General features: G+C 38.2%; 1 protein-coding gene and 1 pseudogene across 1 annotated transcript in view; one reads left to right on the top strand and one right to left on the bottom strand.

Annotated features, from left to right (window-relative positions):
* Window positions 1-14473, bottom strand: part of KLHL20 (kelch like family member 20) — a 54298-nt gene that overhangs the window by 4178 nt on the left and 35647 nt on the right. The window contains exons 7-10 of the mRNA XM_025877903.2: window positions 10193-10376; window positions 7890-8033; window positions 4081-4214; window positions 2919-3127 (exon numbers count right to left, since the gene is read on the bottom strand). Coding sequence (XP_025733688.1) covers window positions 2919-3127; window positions 4081-4214; window positions 7890-8033; window positions 10193-10376 — 671 coding nt within the window. The remainder of the gene's footprint in view (window positions 1-2918; window positions 3128-4080; window positions 4215-7889; window positions 8034-10192; window positions 10377-14473) is intronic.
* LOC112828674 (L-lactate dehydrogenase B chain-like) lies at window positions 184-1395 on the top strand (annotated as a pseudogene).

Here is a 14473-nt window from a genome sequence, read left to right as displayed (position 1 = left end):
GGAAAATTTTGACTAGTATCTAGATAAATCTTTTTAATAAAAGATAATTCTGTATGACCTTACATTCTGGTTTACTTGAACAAAGAGAAAAAAGTAATGACAAAAATCTGTTATACTGAGATCCTGCGCCCGAGGAGACACACGCAGCTAACATTGTCTTCTTCGCGCGACTCTCCCTGCGGGTTCTCTCTGGGCACAATGGCAACTCTTAAGGAAAAACTGCACCAGTTGCAGAAGAAGAGGCAACCATCCCAAACAATAAGATCACTGTAGTGGGTGTTGGACAAGTTGGTATGGCGTGTGCCATCAGCATTCTGGGAAAGTCTCTGGCGGATGAACTTGCCCTTGTGGATGTTTTAGAAGATAAACTCAAAGGAGAAATGATGGATCTGCAACATGGGAGCTTATTTCTTCAAACACCTAAAATTGTGGCAGATAAAGATTACTCTGTGACTGCCAATTCTAAGATTGTGGTGGTGACTGCGGGAGTCTGCCAGCAGGAAGGAGAGAGCCGGCTCAATCTGGTGCAGAGGAATGTTAATGTCTTCAAATTCATTATTCCGCAGATAGTCAAGTACAGTCCTGATTGTATCATAATTGTGGTTTCCAACCCAGTGGATATTCTCACATATGTTACCTGGAAACTCAGTGGACTACCCAAGCACCGTGTAATTGGAAGTGGGTGTAATCTGGATTCTGCTAGATTTCGCTATCTCATGGCTGAAAAACTTGGCATTCATCCCAGCAGCTGCCATGGATGGATTTTGGGAGAACATGGCGATTCAAGTGTGGCTGTGTGGAGTGGAGTGAATGTGGCAGGCGTTTCTCTTCAGGAACTGAATCCAGAAATGGGAACAGACAACGACAGTGAAAATTGGAAGGAAGTGCATAAGATGGTTGTGGAAAGTGCCTATGAAGTCATCAAGCTAAAAGGATATACCAACTGGGCTATTGGATTAAGTGTGGCTGATCTCATTGAATCCATGTTGAAAAATCTATCCAGGATTCATCCAGTGTCAACAATGGTGAAGGGGATGTATGGCATTGAGAACGAAGTCTTCCTGAGCCTTCCATGTATCCTGAACGCTCGGGGCTTAACCAGTGTGATCAACCAGAAGCTGAAGGCTGATGAGGTTGCCCAGCTCAAGAAAAGTGCAGATACCTTGTGGGACATCCAGAAAGACCTAAAAGATCTGTGACTTCTGGCTTCTAGGCTGTAGAAATTTAAAACTATGATGTGATTAACTGTGAGCCTTTAGTTTTTCATCCATATACATGGATCACAGTTTGCTTTTATCTTCCTAAATAGGTGAATCTGGGCTCACAAAATCAAAGCCCATGCTTGGTTTAATGCTTGTAATATGAGCCCTTGAACAAATAAAATTAACTATTGCAGTGTGAAAAAAAAATCTGTTATACTGGGGGAACAATAAAATTATATATTTGATTAGAATATTTTATAGTCAAAAACATAAATTTCTTAAATTTTTGGAAAATCATCACTGGGACTGGGTAAGAACTTCCAAACTGCTCTCACTTCTTTTGGTATTTGCCTATTCTAACCCACTATCTAAACGGACCACTAAAATACAGCTCTGACCATGCTGTCACTCCTCTAAAAACTTTCTAAGCCTCCCTACCGTCTAAGGGTAAGTTTAAAGTCCTTACTGTGTCATTCGGGCTCTCCAGAAATCTGTACTAGCCCACGTTTTAGCCTGACCTCCTCATGTACCTGATGCTGCAAGAATACTGATTTAACTACTAGTTCCAGAAAAGACCATGTTTTTCATGCCTCTGTACTTTGCACATGTTGTTCCCTGGCTGGTGTTTTCTTTCCCTCTTCTAGAAAATCTTATTTTTCTTTCAAGGCCTAGCTTACATGCGACTTTCTCTGGTGAGTCTCTTCACTGTCCCCAAACACATTAAGCATATTCTTCCATGTTCTCTTAAAATGCACATGCTGCGGCTATAAGATTTTTTTTTTTTTTATGGTTAGCTGTAAACACTTCCATTTTCTTCACTAACTTGGGAGCTCCTCCTGGAGTTATACTCACGTTTGCTTTCCTAGCACAAAGTAAGCACTTAATAAATATTTGCTAAATAATCAGAATGTAGCAGTGAAAACAGTAGGAAAGTGACCTAGAAGTTGTTAATCACCAGTAATAAAGAGCCACAGATGTGGGAATGTCTTGACTTGCTGATGCCTATCAATGATATTCCCCGATTTGTGCAAACTAGAATTCACTCCCTTTTCTCCTCAGGTAGAGTCTTAGCTCCTGCTGCGTTCTCCCACCTGTTGTCCTACCTCAATGCACTCCTGACACAATCAGTGGTTTATGGGTTACATTCACTCTGAACCAAACATCCTAGGATGGATGAATGCTAAACTCCACCCTGGAAGTCTCTTGTAGTCACACGTCATCCCTGGTCTAGAACATGACATAGGTCAGCCTGACCAGGTCTAGACCTCAGATGGGACAGACTCCAACAACCAGTTTGTGGAGACTGGTAGTGGGGCCAGATGTGTTTCTGCCTAAACATTTGTACTGGTGTGCCAACTACTTAGAATATTACCTAGGAACATTCGTTAGGAATATTTAGCTCTAATCGAGAGGGATGAATATGGGTGAAGTTACATAAGGTAGTAGATAAGATAATGTCTTTCAGGAAAACAATCGAAAGATAAATCACAAAAAATAATTCTATTATTAAGACTATGACTGACTATAAGATATTTAACTATTTGAGATAACAGCAATTGCAAGGAATTAATTTTTTTTTCCAGTACAAAAGCAGCAGGGGTTGTTTTGCTGAAATAGCGCACCTCCTTACTGTGCCGGTATTTTACAGATCAGAGCTCTCCTGCACAGCCCTGTCCTGGTGCTTTTCCCCAAAGTTTTCAGTAGCTGGGCACTTACTCCACTACGGCGGGATGTCATAGCCACCACCGGAGACCACTGGTTAGTTCTGGGGTTGTATCTCTCCGCGCTGCTAAGCTCTGTAGTGTCATCTCTCCCTCCTACGGCATAGATCATGTCCTGATACACTGCACAGCCGAGGTGTTTCCTCCGGGTCCCCATAGGAGCTATGGTGTGCCATCTGTTTTCCTGAGGGTTGTAGCGCTCCACTGCAGGGGAAAAAACCAGTAAGTGACATTTAACCATTTCCTCTCACCTCTAGTTTTCCGCATAGCCGCTAAAACTTTGTGATAACACGTATTTTCAATACACAATCTGATTTTTGCTCTGAGAAGGACTTGTATACCTTTGGACAAAACCACTATAATCTCCTTGGGGACTACTGGTTTCGTTTGTGTACGGTATGGTGGAAAAGGCACGTGTTGGAGTCAAGGTACCTTAGTTCTAGTTCTGACTATATGACTCATGGCCTCACCTTATCTTTAAATGAGGGGATTAGACTATAGGATCTGGAGGCACCATTCCATACTAGTAACTGATTGTCATAATCAGACAACTTCTGTACTCTTGTATGCCCTTTGCCTGTATTCCTACTGCATTCTAAGCTGAAGACAAGATATGCAACTACGAATCTGATGTGAGTGCCACACTGACAATATCCTTAGGCAAAAATACCCATTGTCTCTCAACAGAAAGGACTAACACATAAACCAGCTTATAGCTATAACTTTTTATTTATTCTTAGATTACAATATAGGTTTTGTTTTGTCTTTTTTTTGGTTTTGGTTTTTTAAGGAGAGATGGTTGGGAGTGAGGCAGATAAATAATCATATTAGGAAAATAGTTCTTTTATTCATTATAAATTCCTAGAAGCTTATAAAGAGGAGGGAGAAAAGTATTTTGGGAATATGCTAGAAGAATATGGCTGCAGAAGGAGCTGAGGAAGAGTTGGGAGTTGTATTCTAAGGGAAAAATAATTTTCAATTATTTAGATTATAAATAATTATCATTTACATAATTATATAAATTATTTTAAATTTATAATTTATATTTATAACTTAAAATTACAGGATAACATGACTTTTTATACTTTTCTGTAGGGGGACTCTCTTGAGGAATGTGCTGCTTTGGGGGAACTGGACTGACCTCGGAAGGGACTAACCTGTGTTGAGTGGAGATGTCCCATCAGAGCCACCCACAGCGTATAAGAACCCTCCTAACACTGCCACGGCCACACCTAGTCTTCTGGTGCTCATGGAAGCCACTCGAGTCCATTTGTTTTCCTTTGGATCATACCTGCAGTAAGGGAGAAACCAAAGACTGCATGGCTGTTTTTATGATGTGAGGCCTTTTTCATAAGGTTATGAAATCATGCTAAAGACATGCTGGATAGATACACTTGCTCTGGTCAAAATGCACAGTGAGAATCTAACATATTTTACTTAGTTACTAGGAAAAAAAGTCTTAGAATTTGTGCCTGTGTCAGTTATTAAGCTGTTTATTTTTATTTTTTTTTTACAGATTTTATTTATTTATTTGACAGAGAGAGACACAGTGAGAGAGGGAACAGAAGCAGGGGGAGTGGGAGAGGGAGAAGCAGGCTTCCCGCGGAGCAGGGAGCCTGATGTGGGGCTCTATCCCAGGGACTCTGGGATCATGACCTGAGCTGAAGGCAGACGCTTGGTGACTGAGCCACCCAGGTGCCCCATTAAGCTGTTTTCTATACTCTGACTTGTGATGCTGGGGCTGGAACTCTGAAAACATTTCTCCTTTGCCAAGCTGGCTCTCTGTCAGATTCTGCCAAGAGGAAGGACTAGCTGCTGGAAGTCTAGGGGAGGAGAAGGGACAGACTCCTTTCTGTTTGCTTGCCAATCCTGTTAGTGTTGTCTCAGCAATGGCCCTTTCACTCTGACGAAACCTGCTAATTTCAGTTTCTAGCCTTTTCCTGGCACTTCCAAAACTAGCCTTGTTGTGATTCTTGGAGGTCTTAGTCATGGCTCCATGAGGCACCTCCTCAGAGCTCCTGAAGTAAGAGTACCAGTGTTCCAATTATCTACAGCTGTATAAATCACCCCAAAACTCAGTGACTTAAGATAATTTTACTAACTTTCCTGTTTCCATGGGTCAGGAATTTGGGAAGGGCCTCACATGGAAGTTCTGGCTCAGTGTCTCATGTGGTTGCTATCAAACTGTGGCTGGGGCTGGAAGAGCAGAGTGCTAAAGCAGCAGGCGGCTGGCTGGGCATCTCTCCAAGTAGCCTCGGGGTCTCTCTATGTATACCTCGCAGCATGGCAACCTCAGACAGCTCAAGGCTTCAAAGGGGCCCCAAGAGATCCAAGTAAAAGATGCATCTTCTATGACCTAGCCTCTAATGTCACACACATAGTGCCATTTTGGCCATTCTTATAAGGCAGCCAGAGTCAAGGGGAGAAAACGTAAATCCCACCTTTCAATAAGAAGAGTGTCAAAGGCAAATGATACAGAGCATGTGAAATGACAGGTACTGTTATCACCTTTGGAAAATACAATCTTCCAAAATCAGACGGGAAGAGAAGCCTTCCTGGAGGTGTGTCACAGCTGTTCAGGGCAGCCACTCCTTCAGTGCTGATGGTTCCAGCTCTGTGGCATCTCTCCTCTAGGCTTCTAGGCTCCCATAGCTCTAATCTCTCTCCTTCGCGTTCCCAGATCGGGGTTCCTACAGTTACTTCAGTGTCCTCTTTTCATTTTTTTCAGCCCTTCAATATCTGCTAGCCAATTTTTGAATATTAAATTCTCACTACTAAAATAACTGGTATGGCTTCTGTTTTCTTTACTGAGTCCTGATTGATAAATTACAAGTGTTCAGAAATATGACAAAAATCACCTGGAATAGTGCTGGCATTTTATTGCGTGGGTGGGAAATTCTGTTAGTCTATTCAGTACTGTTTGTAAACTCTATCAATATTGCAGAAAATATAAAATAAATGATACTAAAAACACGACAGCCCCCACAACAAAGAATTATCTAGCCCAAAATGGCAATAGTACTGAGGTTCAGCAACTCTCTTCTAAGTCCTTCAGATCTTATTATAGGTCCCTTGCACTTACTCTATTTTGGGATAGAGCAAAACCCTTCTTAGTTTCAGCTGTTGGTCATAAATTTTCCCTTCATTCTTTCTAGTAAATATATATTGTCTATTTTGGGGTTCTTCTGTTCTTAGATCTGTCATACTTCTGATTGCTTCTCTGTATTTTCTCCTGCATAGACACTCATATCCTGCAGGTCTTGTGGCTTTTGGTATTTTGCCTTTGCCCATTGATGTTTTGGTGTTTATGGGAATACCCTCTTCCTTAGTTATATTTTAAATGTTGTCCATAGGTTTTTTTTTTTTAAGTTATGGTAAAATTTACCACCAATTTACATTAAATTTACCACTGTAACCATTTTTAAGTGTAGAGTTCAGGAGTGTCAGGTACATTCACACTGTTATCCAACCAAGTTCCATAATTTATCCATAGGTTTTTAGTTTTGCTATCTATTACTCTGTTTTTATGTGGGAATTTGGAGAGATTAAAGAATTATGCTGTTGTTGCTATCTTCCCAGAATCCTTTTGCATAGTTTTGAAAGTAGAGAAATAAGTTTCTTAACAGAAAAATAAAAAGAAATAGCTTTCAAGAGTTACCTGCAACTTTCTCTATATAAGACAGTTAAACTCTTCAACTTAGACATGGTAACCCAACTAGTAAATGCTATTTGAAAAATTCTGAAGTCATGAAACATTTCTTTTTAAGAAGTGAGGATGAAATACGGCATGTTCTTGCTATTAATCATTAACACATGAGACTCCAAAATCTAATCTCTAGGACAGAATGACAAATGAACTGATGGAGCAAGAAATTAAGAATAGAATCTATTTCACTAAAATTAACTGATTTGTAAAAGTATAAACTTCCACAGCCAACCCAGATTTCCCTAAGTACACTTCAAGAATTAATGAGAATCCATATACAAAATACTTTGGGGTATTTATAAGATGGGCTAGACAAAGTATTATTACTTCAATCATTTTTTTTTGGAGGAAATCTGGGCACTCATACATTAAGTACTGGGGAAAAAATCAGAACAGATTTCAGAAGTGCTATGCTTAATTTCATATATGGAATATAATTTAGAATAAACCAACTCTTCAGTTAGGCTCTATTGGTATAACAAATAGTTTGAAAAATCAGGTTATATTTTTCATCTTCCTAGACCCTTAAGATCATCTGAAAACTTTTCCCCTAAAGCCCATGGGATATCCACTGAATGGTGCCGTCCCTGGCATCCTAACCTGTTTCCTTTAAAGAGCCCTTTATATTCTTTTCTTTTCTTTATTTATTAGTTTCAGAGGTAGAATTTAGTGATTCATCAGTTGCATATAACACCCAGTGCTCATTACATCAAGTGGCCTCCTTAACGCCCAACACCCAGTTACCTCATCTGCCTACCCACCTTCCCTCTAGCAACCCTCAGTTTGTTTCTTATAGTTAAGAGTCTCTTATGGTTTGTCTCCCTCTCTGATTTCATCTTGTTTTATTTTTCCCTCCTTTCCCCTATGATCCTGTTTTGTTTCTTAAATTCCACTTATGAGTGAAATCATATTGAAATGAAATAATTGTCTTTCTTTGATTGACTTATTTCACTTAGCATAATACCCTCTAGTTCCATTCACGTCATTGCAAATGGTAAGATTTCATTTTTTTGATGGCTGAGTAATATTCCATCACACACACACACACACACACACACACACACACACACACACACCATATCTTCTTTATCTATTCATTTGCCGATGGACATCTGAGCTCCTTCCATATTTTGGCTATTGTGAACATTGCTGCTATAAACACTGGGGTAGAGGTGCCCCTTCAGATCACTATGTTTACATCCTTTGGGTAAATACCCTTTATATTCTTTTAAAAAATTGAAAATGACTTAAAAAAATCACCTCTCAACAATGTTGAGGCAAGACACGCCATCCTGGCCACCCACAGCATAGAGAAAGCCTCCGAGCACTGCCACACCAACACTTGTCCTGCACGTGCTTGTAGGAGCCACATCACTGCTCCACTGGTTTGTTTTGGGGTCATACCTGCAGAGAACATAGTAAGAGCAGAGTTTGTATTACACAAAGAAAGCCTGGCTATATTTACATATTCTATACTCTTTCCTCTAAATATGGGCTGATTAATAACTAAAACATATGAAAAGCTAATTTAGGTTTTATTTTTTAAACTTAATTTTTACTTATACAAGTCACATATGAATATAGTTTCTTTAAAACTTTTTTCAGAATGTTATAGATAAAGTTAAATTTTCCTTTGAGTTCCACCAGTTTCTGGTGTCTTCCCATTGTGACCTGGTATATGTCCTTCAAGACTTTTCAGTAAAATACTTTTAAATAGGTATATTTATATGCAAGTATGTTTTCTTGACATAAATAATACCACACAGCAGGCGTAGCTTTTTTACTCAACATACTTCTGAGATCTATCCATGCTAATAGATAATGTTCTAGATTTTTCCAGCATTTCATTATTGTGTGTTCCATTACATATTCCTGTTGATGTATCCTTACATTGTGTCTGACAATTTGCTATTAAAAACAGTGATTACCCTTGTATATTTCTCTTTGTGCAAATAGATGATGACAAGTAGAATCATGGGGCAGAGTAGAGTCATTTTCAATTTAAAAAATATACTGTCAAAAAAAACTATCAAATTGCTCTTTGTGTAATTTTATCAATTTTATTTGTTTTCAATCTCATTAGTTCTTTATTTTTTTCTATTTAATTTTTTTTTTATTTCCTTGGGTTTTGTTGCTCTTTTTATAACTTCATGATTTAAAAGCATGATTTATTTTCTCATCTTTCTTATTTTCAAATGAATGCATATTAAGTTAAAATGCATTATAAATTTGCCTCTGAATACTACCTTAGTTGCATTCCACACATTTTGATATATTTGGGCTTAATTGTTATTAAGTTGTAAATATTTAATCATTTCCATTCTTATTTCTTTTTCTCAATTTATTTTTTATTTTTATATTTTCAATTTTTTTTTCTAAGATTTTATTTATCTGAGAGAGAATGAGAGGGATCATGGCGGGGGAGGGTCGGAGGGAGAAGCAGATTCCCTGCTCAGCCGGGAGCCCATGCGGGACTTGATCCCTTGAGCCAAAGGCAGTCGCTTCACCAACTGAGCCACCCAGGCGCTCATATTTTCAGTTTTTTTTAAAGTAGGCTCTCTGCCCATTGTGAGGCTTGAACTCACAACCCTGAAATCAAGAGTTGCATGCTCTACCAACTGAGCCTCCCAGGTACCTCTAACTCAATTTATTTTCAGGTGTGCTTTTTTTTTTTTTTTTAACTTCTATGGAGTTGATCCCTCTGTTTTATTTTTCAGCTATACAAACTTTACCTCTAGATCTTTTCTATTTTTTATTTTTATTTTTTAAAGATTTTATTTATTTATTTGACAGAGAGAGACACAGCGAGAGAGGGAGCCCAAGCAGGGGGAGTGGGAGAGGGAGAAGCAGGCTTCCCGCTGAGCAGGGAACCCAATGCGGGGCTCGATCCCAGGACCCTGGGATCATGACCTGAGCCGAAGGCAGACGCTTAACGATTGAGCCACTCAGGTACCCCTACCTCTAGATCTTTTAATGCTGCAGGATGTCACAGACATTTTTATGAAATACCAAGAATCACTGTAAATCACAGTTTAATGAAAAAGGGAATATGAAAGCAAGAAAACAGAACGATTATCGTAGCATTCCAATGTGCCAGGCACTATGACAGATATGGGAAAAGACATTTTAACAATGATAGCCAATCAGATATGTACAAGTATGTTCAAAATACTTATGAAAAGGCAGAGGAATGAATAACTAATTGTGTGGTGTCAGAGAAGGCTTTATGTAGGAAATAACATTTGAGTCTTGGAGAGATAATCCAGGGAAGAAAGAACAGCATGCATATGAGTAGGCAAAGAGGAATAAAAGAATTTAGTGTGTCCAAGGAACTACAGGCAATTTGGTGGATCTGGAGTAGCATTGGGAACGGTGGTGTGGCCGGGGGAGACAGACTGCAAAAATAGGTCAGGTGGAGGTTACATCATGAAGAACTTGTACGTCATGCTAAAGGGTCAAGGCTGCCAACTAGTGCCACAAATATAACACTAAAGCAGCAAATCACATTTGTTTCCTAGTTAACATCTCAAATGCAAAAAAAAATTCAAATTGACCTTACTTACCTTTCAACACTATTGAGATAAGAGGATCCATCATGGCCTCCTACTGCATAGAGCAGATCATCAAGAACACTGACCCCAACTCCACATCGCCTTTTGCTCATTGAAGCTACCATTCGCCATTCATTGGTCTGTGGATCATATCGTTCAACACTAGAAATGGCATCTCCACTGCACCAGCCACCGACTGTGGAAGTAACAGAAGTGGTCAGGAGAATACCTGTCCTAATGCACAGAATGTATCACTCATTGCAAAACTTTAAATTGTGACCTAATGCTTGGACTTACCAAGTATGTCTAGAAGCAGGTCAAAATATAAGTTATGACTTTTCCTTATTCTACTGGGGTTGCTATAATCTTTACTTTTCTAAATAAGTTAGTATTAGGTCCATTTTATAGAGGAGGGCAAGGACATTAATTTAAATGAGATTGAGAAATAATGTAGCATTTAATGGATAGAACACTGAATTTAGGTAGAACTGCATTTGACTGTTACCTCTACTAAGCAATATGATCTTGGGAATATCTTGTAAACTACCTTATTTGTAAAATAAAGAATAAAAATTTAAAAGTGAAATAATATATACATGAAACTGCTTTCTAAAGAATAAAACACTACATAAATGTAATTTGTTTTTGAAAACCAAAAGAACTAAAACCTGACAAAAAAAATAACAAGCATTGGTGATGTGGAAAAAAGGGAATCCTCATACACTGGCAATGTATTCCTCATACTAGTGGAAATGCAAACTGGTGCAGCCACTCTGGAAAACAGTACGGAGGTTCCTCAAAAAATTAAAAATAGAACTACCATACAATCCAGCAATCCCACTTCTGGATATTTATCCAAAGAAAATGAAAACACCAATTCAAAGAGATATATGAACCCCTATGTTCAATGTGGCATTATTTACAACAGCCAAGATATGAAAGCAACCTAAGTGTCTACTGATAAATGAATGGATATGTACCACATATACACAACTGAATATTACCATCCATAAAAAAGAAGGAAATCTTGCCATTTGCGACAACATGGTTGGATCTAGAGGGATCCAACTAAGTGAAATAAGTCAGATACAGAAAGACAAATAGAACACAATTACACTTATGTGGAAGCCAAAAAGCAAAACAAGCACAAAAACAAAACAGAAACAAACTCATAGATATAGGAAACAAACGTTGGTTACCAGAGTGGAGGTTTATGGGGTGGCTGAAATAGGTAAAGGGGATTAAGAGGTATAAACTTCCAATATAAAATAAATTAGTTATGGGGATGTAATGTGTAGCATAGGGAACACAGTCAATAATATTGTAATAACTTTGTGTGGTGACACATGGTAAAACAAGGATCATTTCGTAATGCATAAAAAATATCAAATCACTATGATGTATACCTGAAACTAACAAGATATTATATGTTAATTATACTTAAAAAAACCTATAAATCAGAAGCCTAGGTTTGTTTTTGTTCTAGTAGGGGAAGGGATTTTGACTCATCTATTCATGGTCTCTTAATAGTCCTCTTGTGACCAAAAATAATATAAAAATTCTTATGATATATACTACAAAATACTTTCTGCTTAATCTTAAGCCTGTACTGAATTCTATATTGTCCAACATGACATATAAGGTCAGAAAACTTTTTTAAAAACTACAGTTTTCATAACCAGAATGACAGAAGTCAAAATGAGTTCCACAGAGCTTCTTGGAGTACTACCTGAGTATGACCTGAAAAAAAGTGTGGTTATAGCAGATACATTTGTTATTTTTTCAAATCATCTCTATTCCAATCCAAAATAAGAGCTACATTCTGGAGCTTAAAAAGTTAAGTAAGGATACTTTAATCTCAAAACATCTGAAAAATAATGGTTTCTATAATGTTTTCTAATCTTATTCTAGATGGATGTGAAAACTCACTTCTTTATTTCAAATCTCAATGTGCTGTATACATTTTATTTTTCATGGTTTCATTTAAATCAGAATATTCAAATAATACCAAATCACAGTAGGGTGGGGGATGGGCTAGATGGGTGATGGGTATTAAGGAGGGCACCTTGTGATGAGCACTGGGTGTTGTATGTAAATGATGAATCACTGAATTCTACTCTAGAAACCAATATTGCACCTTCATGTTAACTAATTAAAATAAAAACATACTAAATCATAGTAAGTTTGTATATATTAATTTTAATTTTAATTCTGTTCTAGGATATATGCCAGGAGTTTCAATGTCAGAGAAAACCTCTTAAAATCCAAAATAAAATTTGGCTGCAAATGTGAGGGTTATAAGCATTTAAGACAAATCAAATAGCCTAACCACCAAACCTGGGGCACAATTTTACATTGGGAGCCTATTAAAACCAACTTTTTTGGATTATCTGGCTCCAAATCAAATTATTATCACTTCATAAGTTGTATCCTCTGATACTAACAAAAAAAAAATAGGTCTTTAGGAAAGAAAATTTAAATATTTCCTGTGACCTGGGGAACAAGAAAAGGAAAGCATCAATTCCACTGTCTCATGGCAAGTTTACCTGCATTATGATTTCTGAGGCAACAAGTGATGATATAGCTGGGACTGAACTAGTTATTATAAGCTAAGTATAGCTGTATTTAGCAAAATAAAGTGTATGCATGTCCTTGCCATGAGAACTCTCAATTTGAGTTAAGAAATGTACCTAAGGAAAAATATTGCTGAAAAACAAACAAAGAAACATGGTGAGATGTTGACTCTAAAACAAATTACTTCAAAGACAGATTTGGTCAAAAAGTATTACCTTAAAGAGGGCAACTTTTAGAAAGTATATGGAATAAGGATCACTGAACTGTGAAAACTTAAAAAAACCCTAAACAAAACAGAAACACAGGGCTCCTGGGTGGCTCAGTTGGTTAAGCGACTGCCTTCGGCTCAGGTCATGATCCTGGAGTCCCGGGATCGATTCCCGCATCGGGTTCCTTGCTCAGCAGGGAGTCTGCTTCTCCCTCTGACCCCCTCCATGCTCTCGCTCTCTCTCATTCTCTCTCTCAAACAAATAAATAAAATCTTTATAAAAAAAAAAACAGAAACACAAAATGATAAGCAACAAGAAGTCTAATGGAAAACAAGAGGACAGGCCAGAAGATATCAGGAGATGTAAAACGCTCCTGAGTAAAAAATTACTAAGATTATAGATTTGATCTTAGGTTTCCAGGGTTTCCACAGAGTGATGAAGAAAGGAAGGCTCAATTTTCCAAAGTTAAGTGAGAATTGGTAATTTGGCATTCTAAAGATAATGAAAACAAAATTGCAATAAAAACCAAAAGAAATTGAAGATTAAGCTTTACTAAAGTAGAGACAGATAGGTCAAGATCTAAAATAATGTCAGTGAACAGTATCACTCAAGAATGATATTCAGATCTGGAAAACATAAAAAGACAGAGAAAGCTGGGAAAACCAAAGCAGTTGTAAAGACCTAATGGCTTTTCTCTACAAATGAAAATGTAAAGCTTCATAGTGTAAAAAAAGATGGTAGATAATTTAACTTTTCTTCTTTATATTTTTGTTTTTTTTTTTAAGATTTTTATTTATTTATTGAGAGAGAGAATGATAGAGAGAGAGCATGAGAGGGAGGAGGGTCAGAGGGAGAAGCAGACTCCCTGCTGAGCAGGGAGCCCGATGCGGAACTCCATCCCAGGACTCCAGGATCATGACCTGAGCCGAAGGCAGTCACTTAACCAACTGAGCCACCCAGGTGCCCCTTATATTTTTTTGTTAATCAAAATTTCTTATTTGAGAGAGCATGCGCACGAGTGTGTGTGTGCATGGGCATGCATGGGGGAGGGGCAGAGGGAAAGGGGGAGAGAGAACCCCAAGCAGGTTCTGCCCCCCAGTGAAGCCCCACACCAAGTTTGATCTCATGACCTGGAGATCACGACCTAAGCCGAAATCAAGAGTTAGGCGCCCAACTGCTTGAGCCACCCAAGTACCCTGTTAATCAAAATTTTTATACCGCATATATATTATCAGAAAAATAAAGGTGTTATTCATTTTAAAAGATTTTATCCATTCATTTGAGAGAGAGAGAGAGTGCACTAGTAGGGGGAGGGGCAGGAGAGGGAGAGGGACAGCAGAGTGTGGAGCCTGATGTGGGGCCCAATCCCAGGACCCCGAGATCATGACCTGAGCTGAAGTCAGATGCTTAACCAACTGAGCCAACCAGGTGCCCCAAAGGTATTATTTAAAAATAGGTTATCTTTCATAATGAACGTGACATTAGTAATCCGTTAATGCTACTAGCATGT

Source organism: Callorhinus ursinus, unplaced genomic scaffold (assembly GCF_003265705.2).
Source record: "Callorhinus ursinus isolate GAN/ISIS: 27379988/994484 unplaced genomic scaffold, GSC_fseal_2.0 scaffold13, whole genome shotgun sequence".
NCBI classification, from domain to species: Eukaryota; Metazoa; Chordata; class Mammalia; order Carnivora; family Otariidae; genus Callorhinus; species Callorhinus ursinus.
The sequence above is the reverse complement of the archived record's forward strand: the minus strand, read 5'-3'. Positions and strand labels throughout refer to the sequence as shown.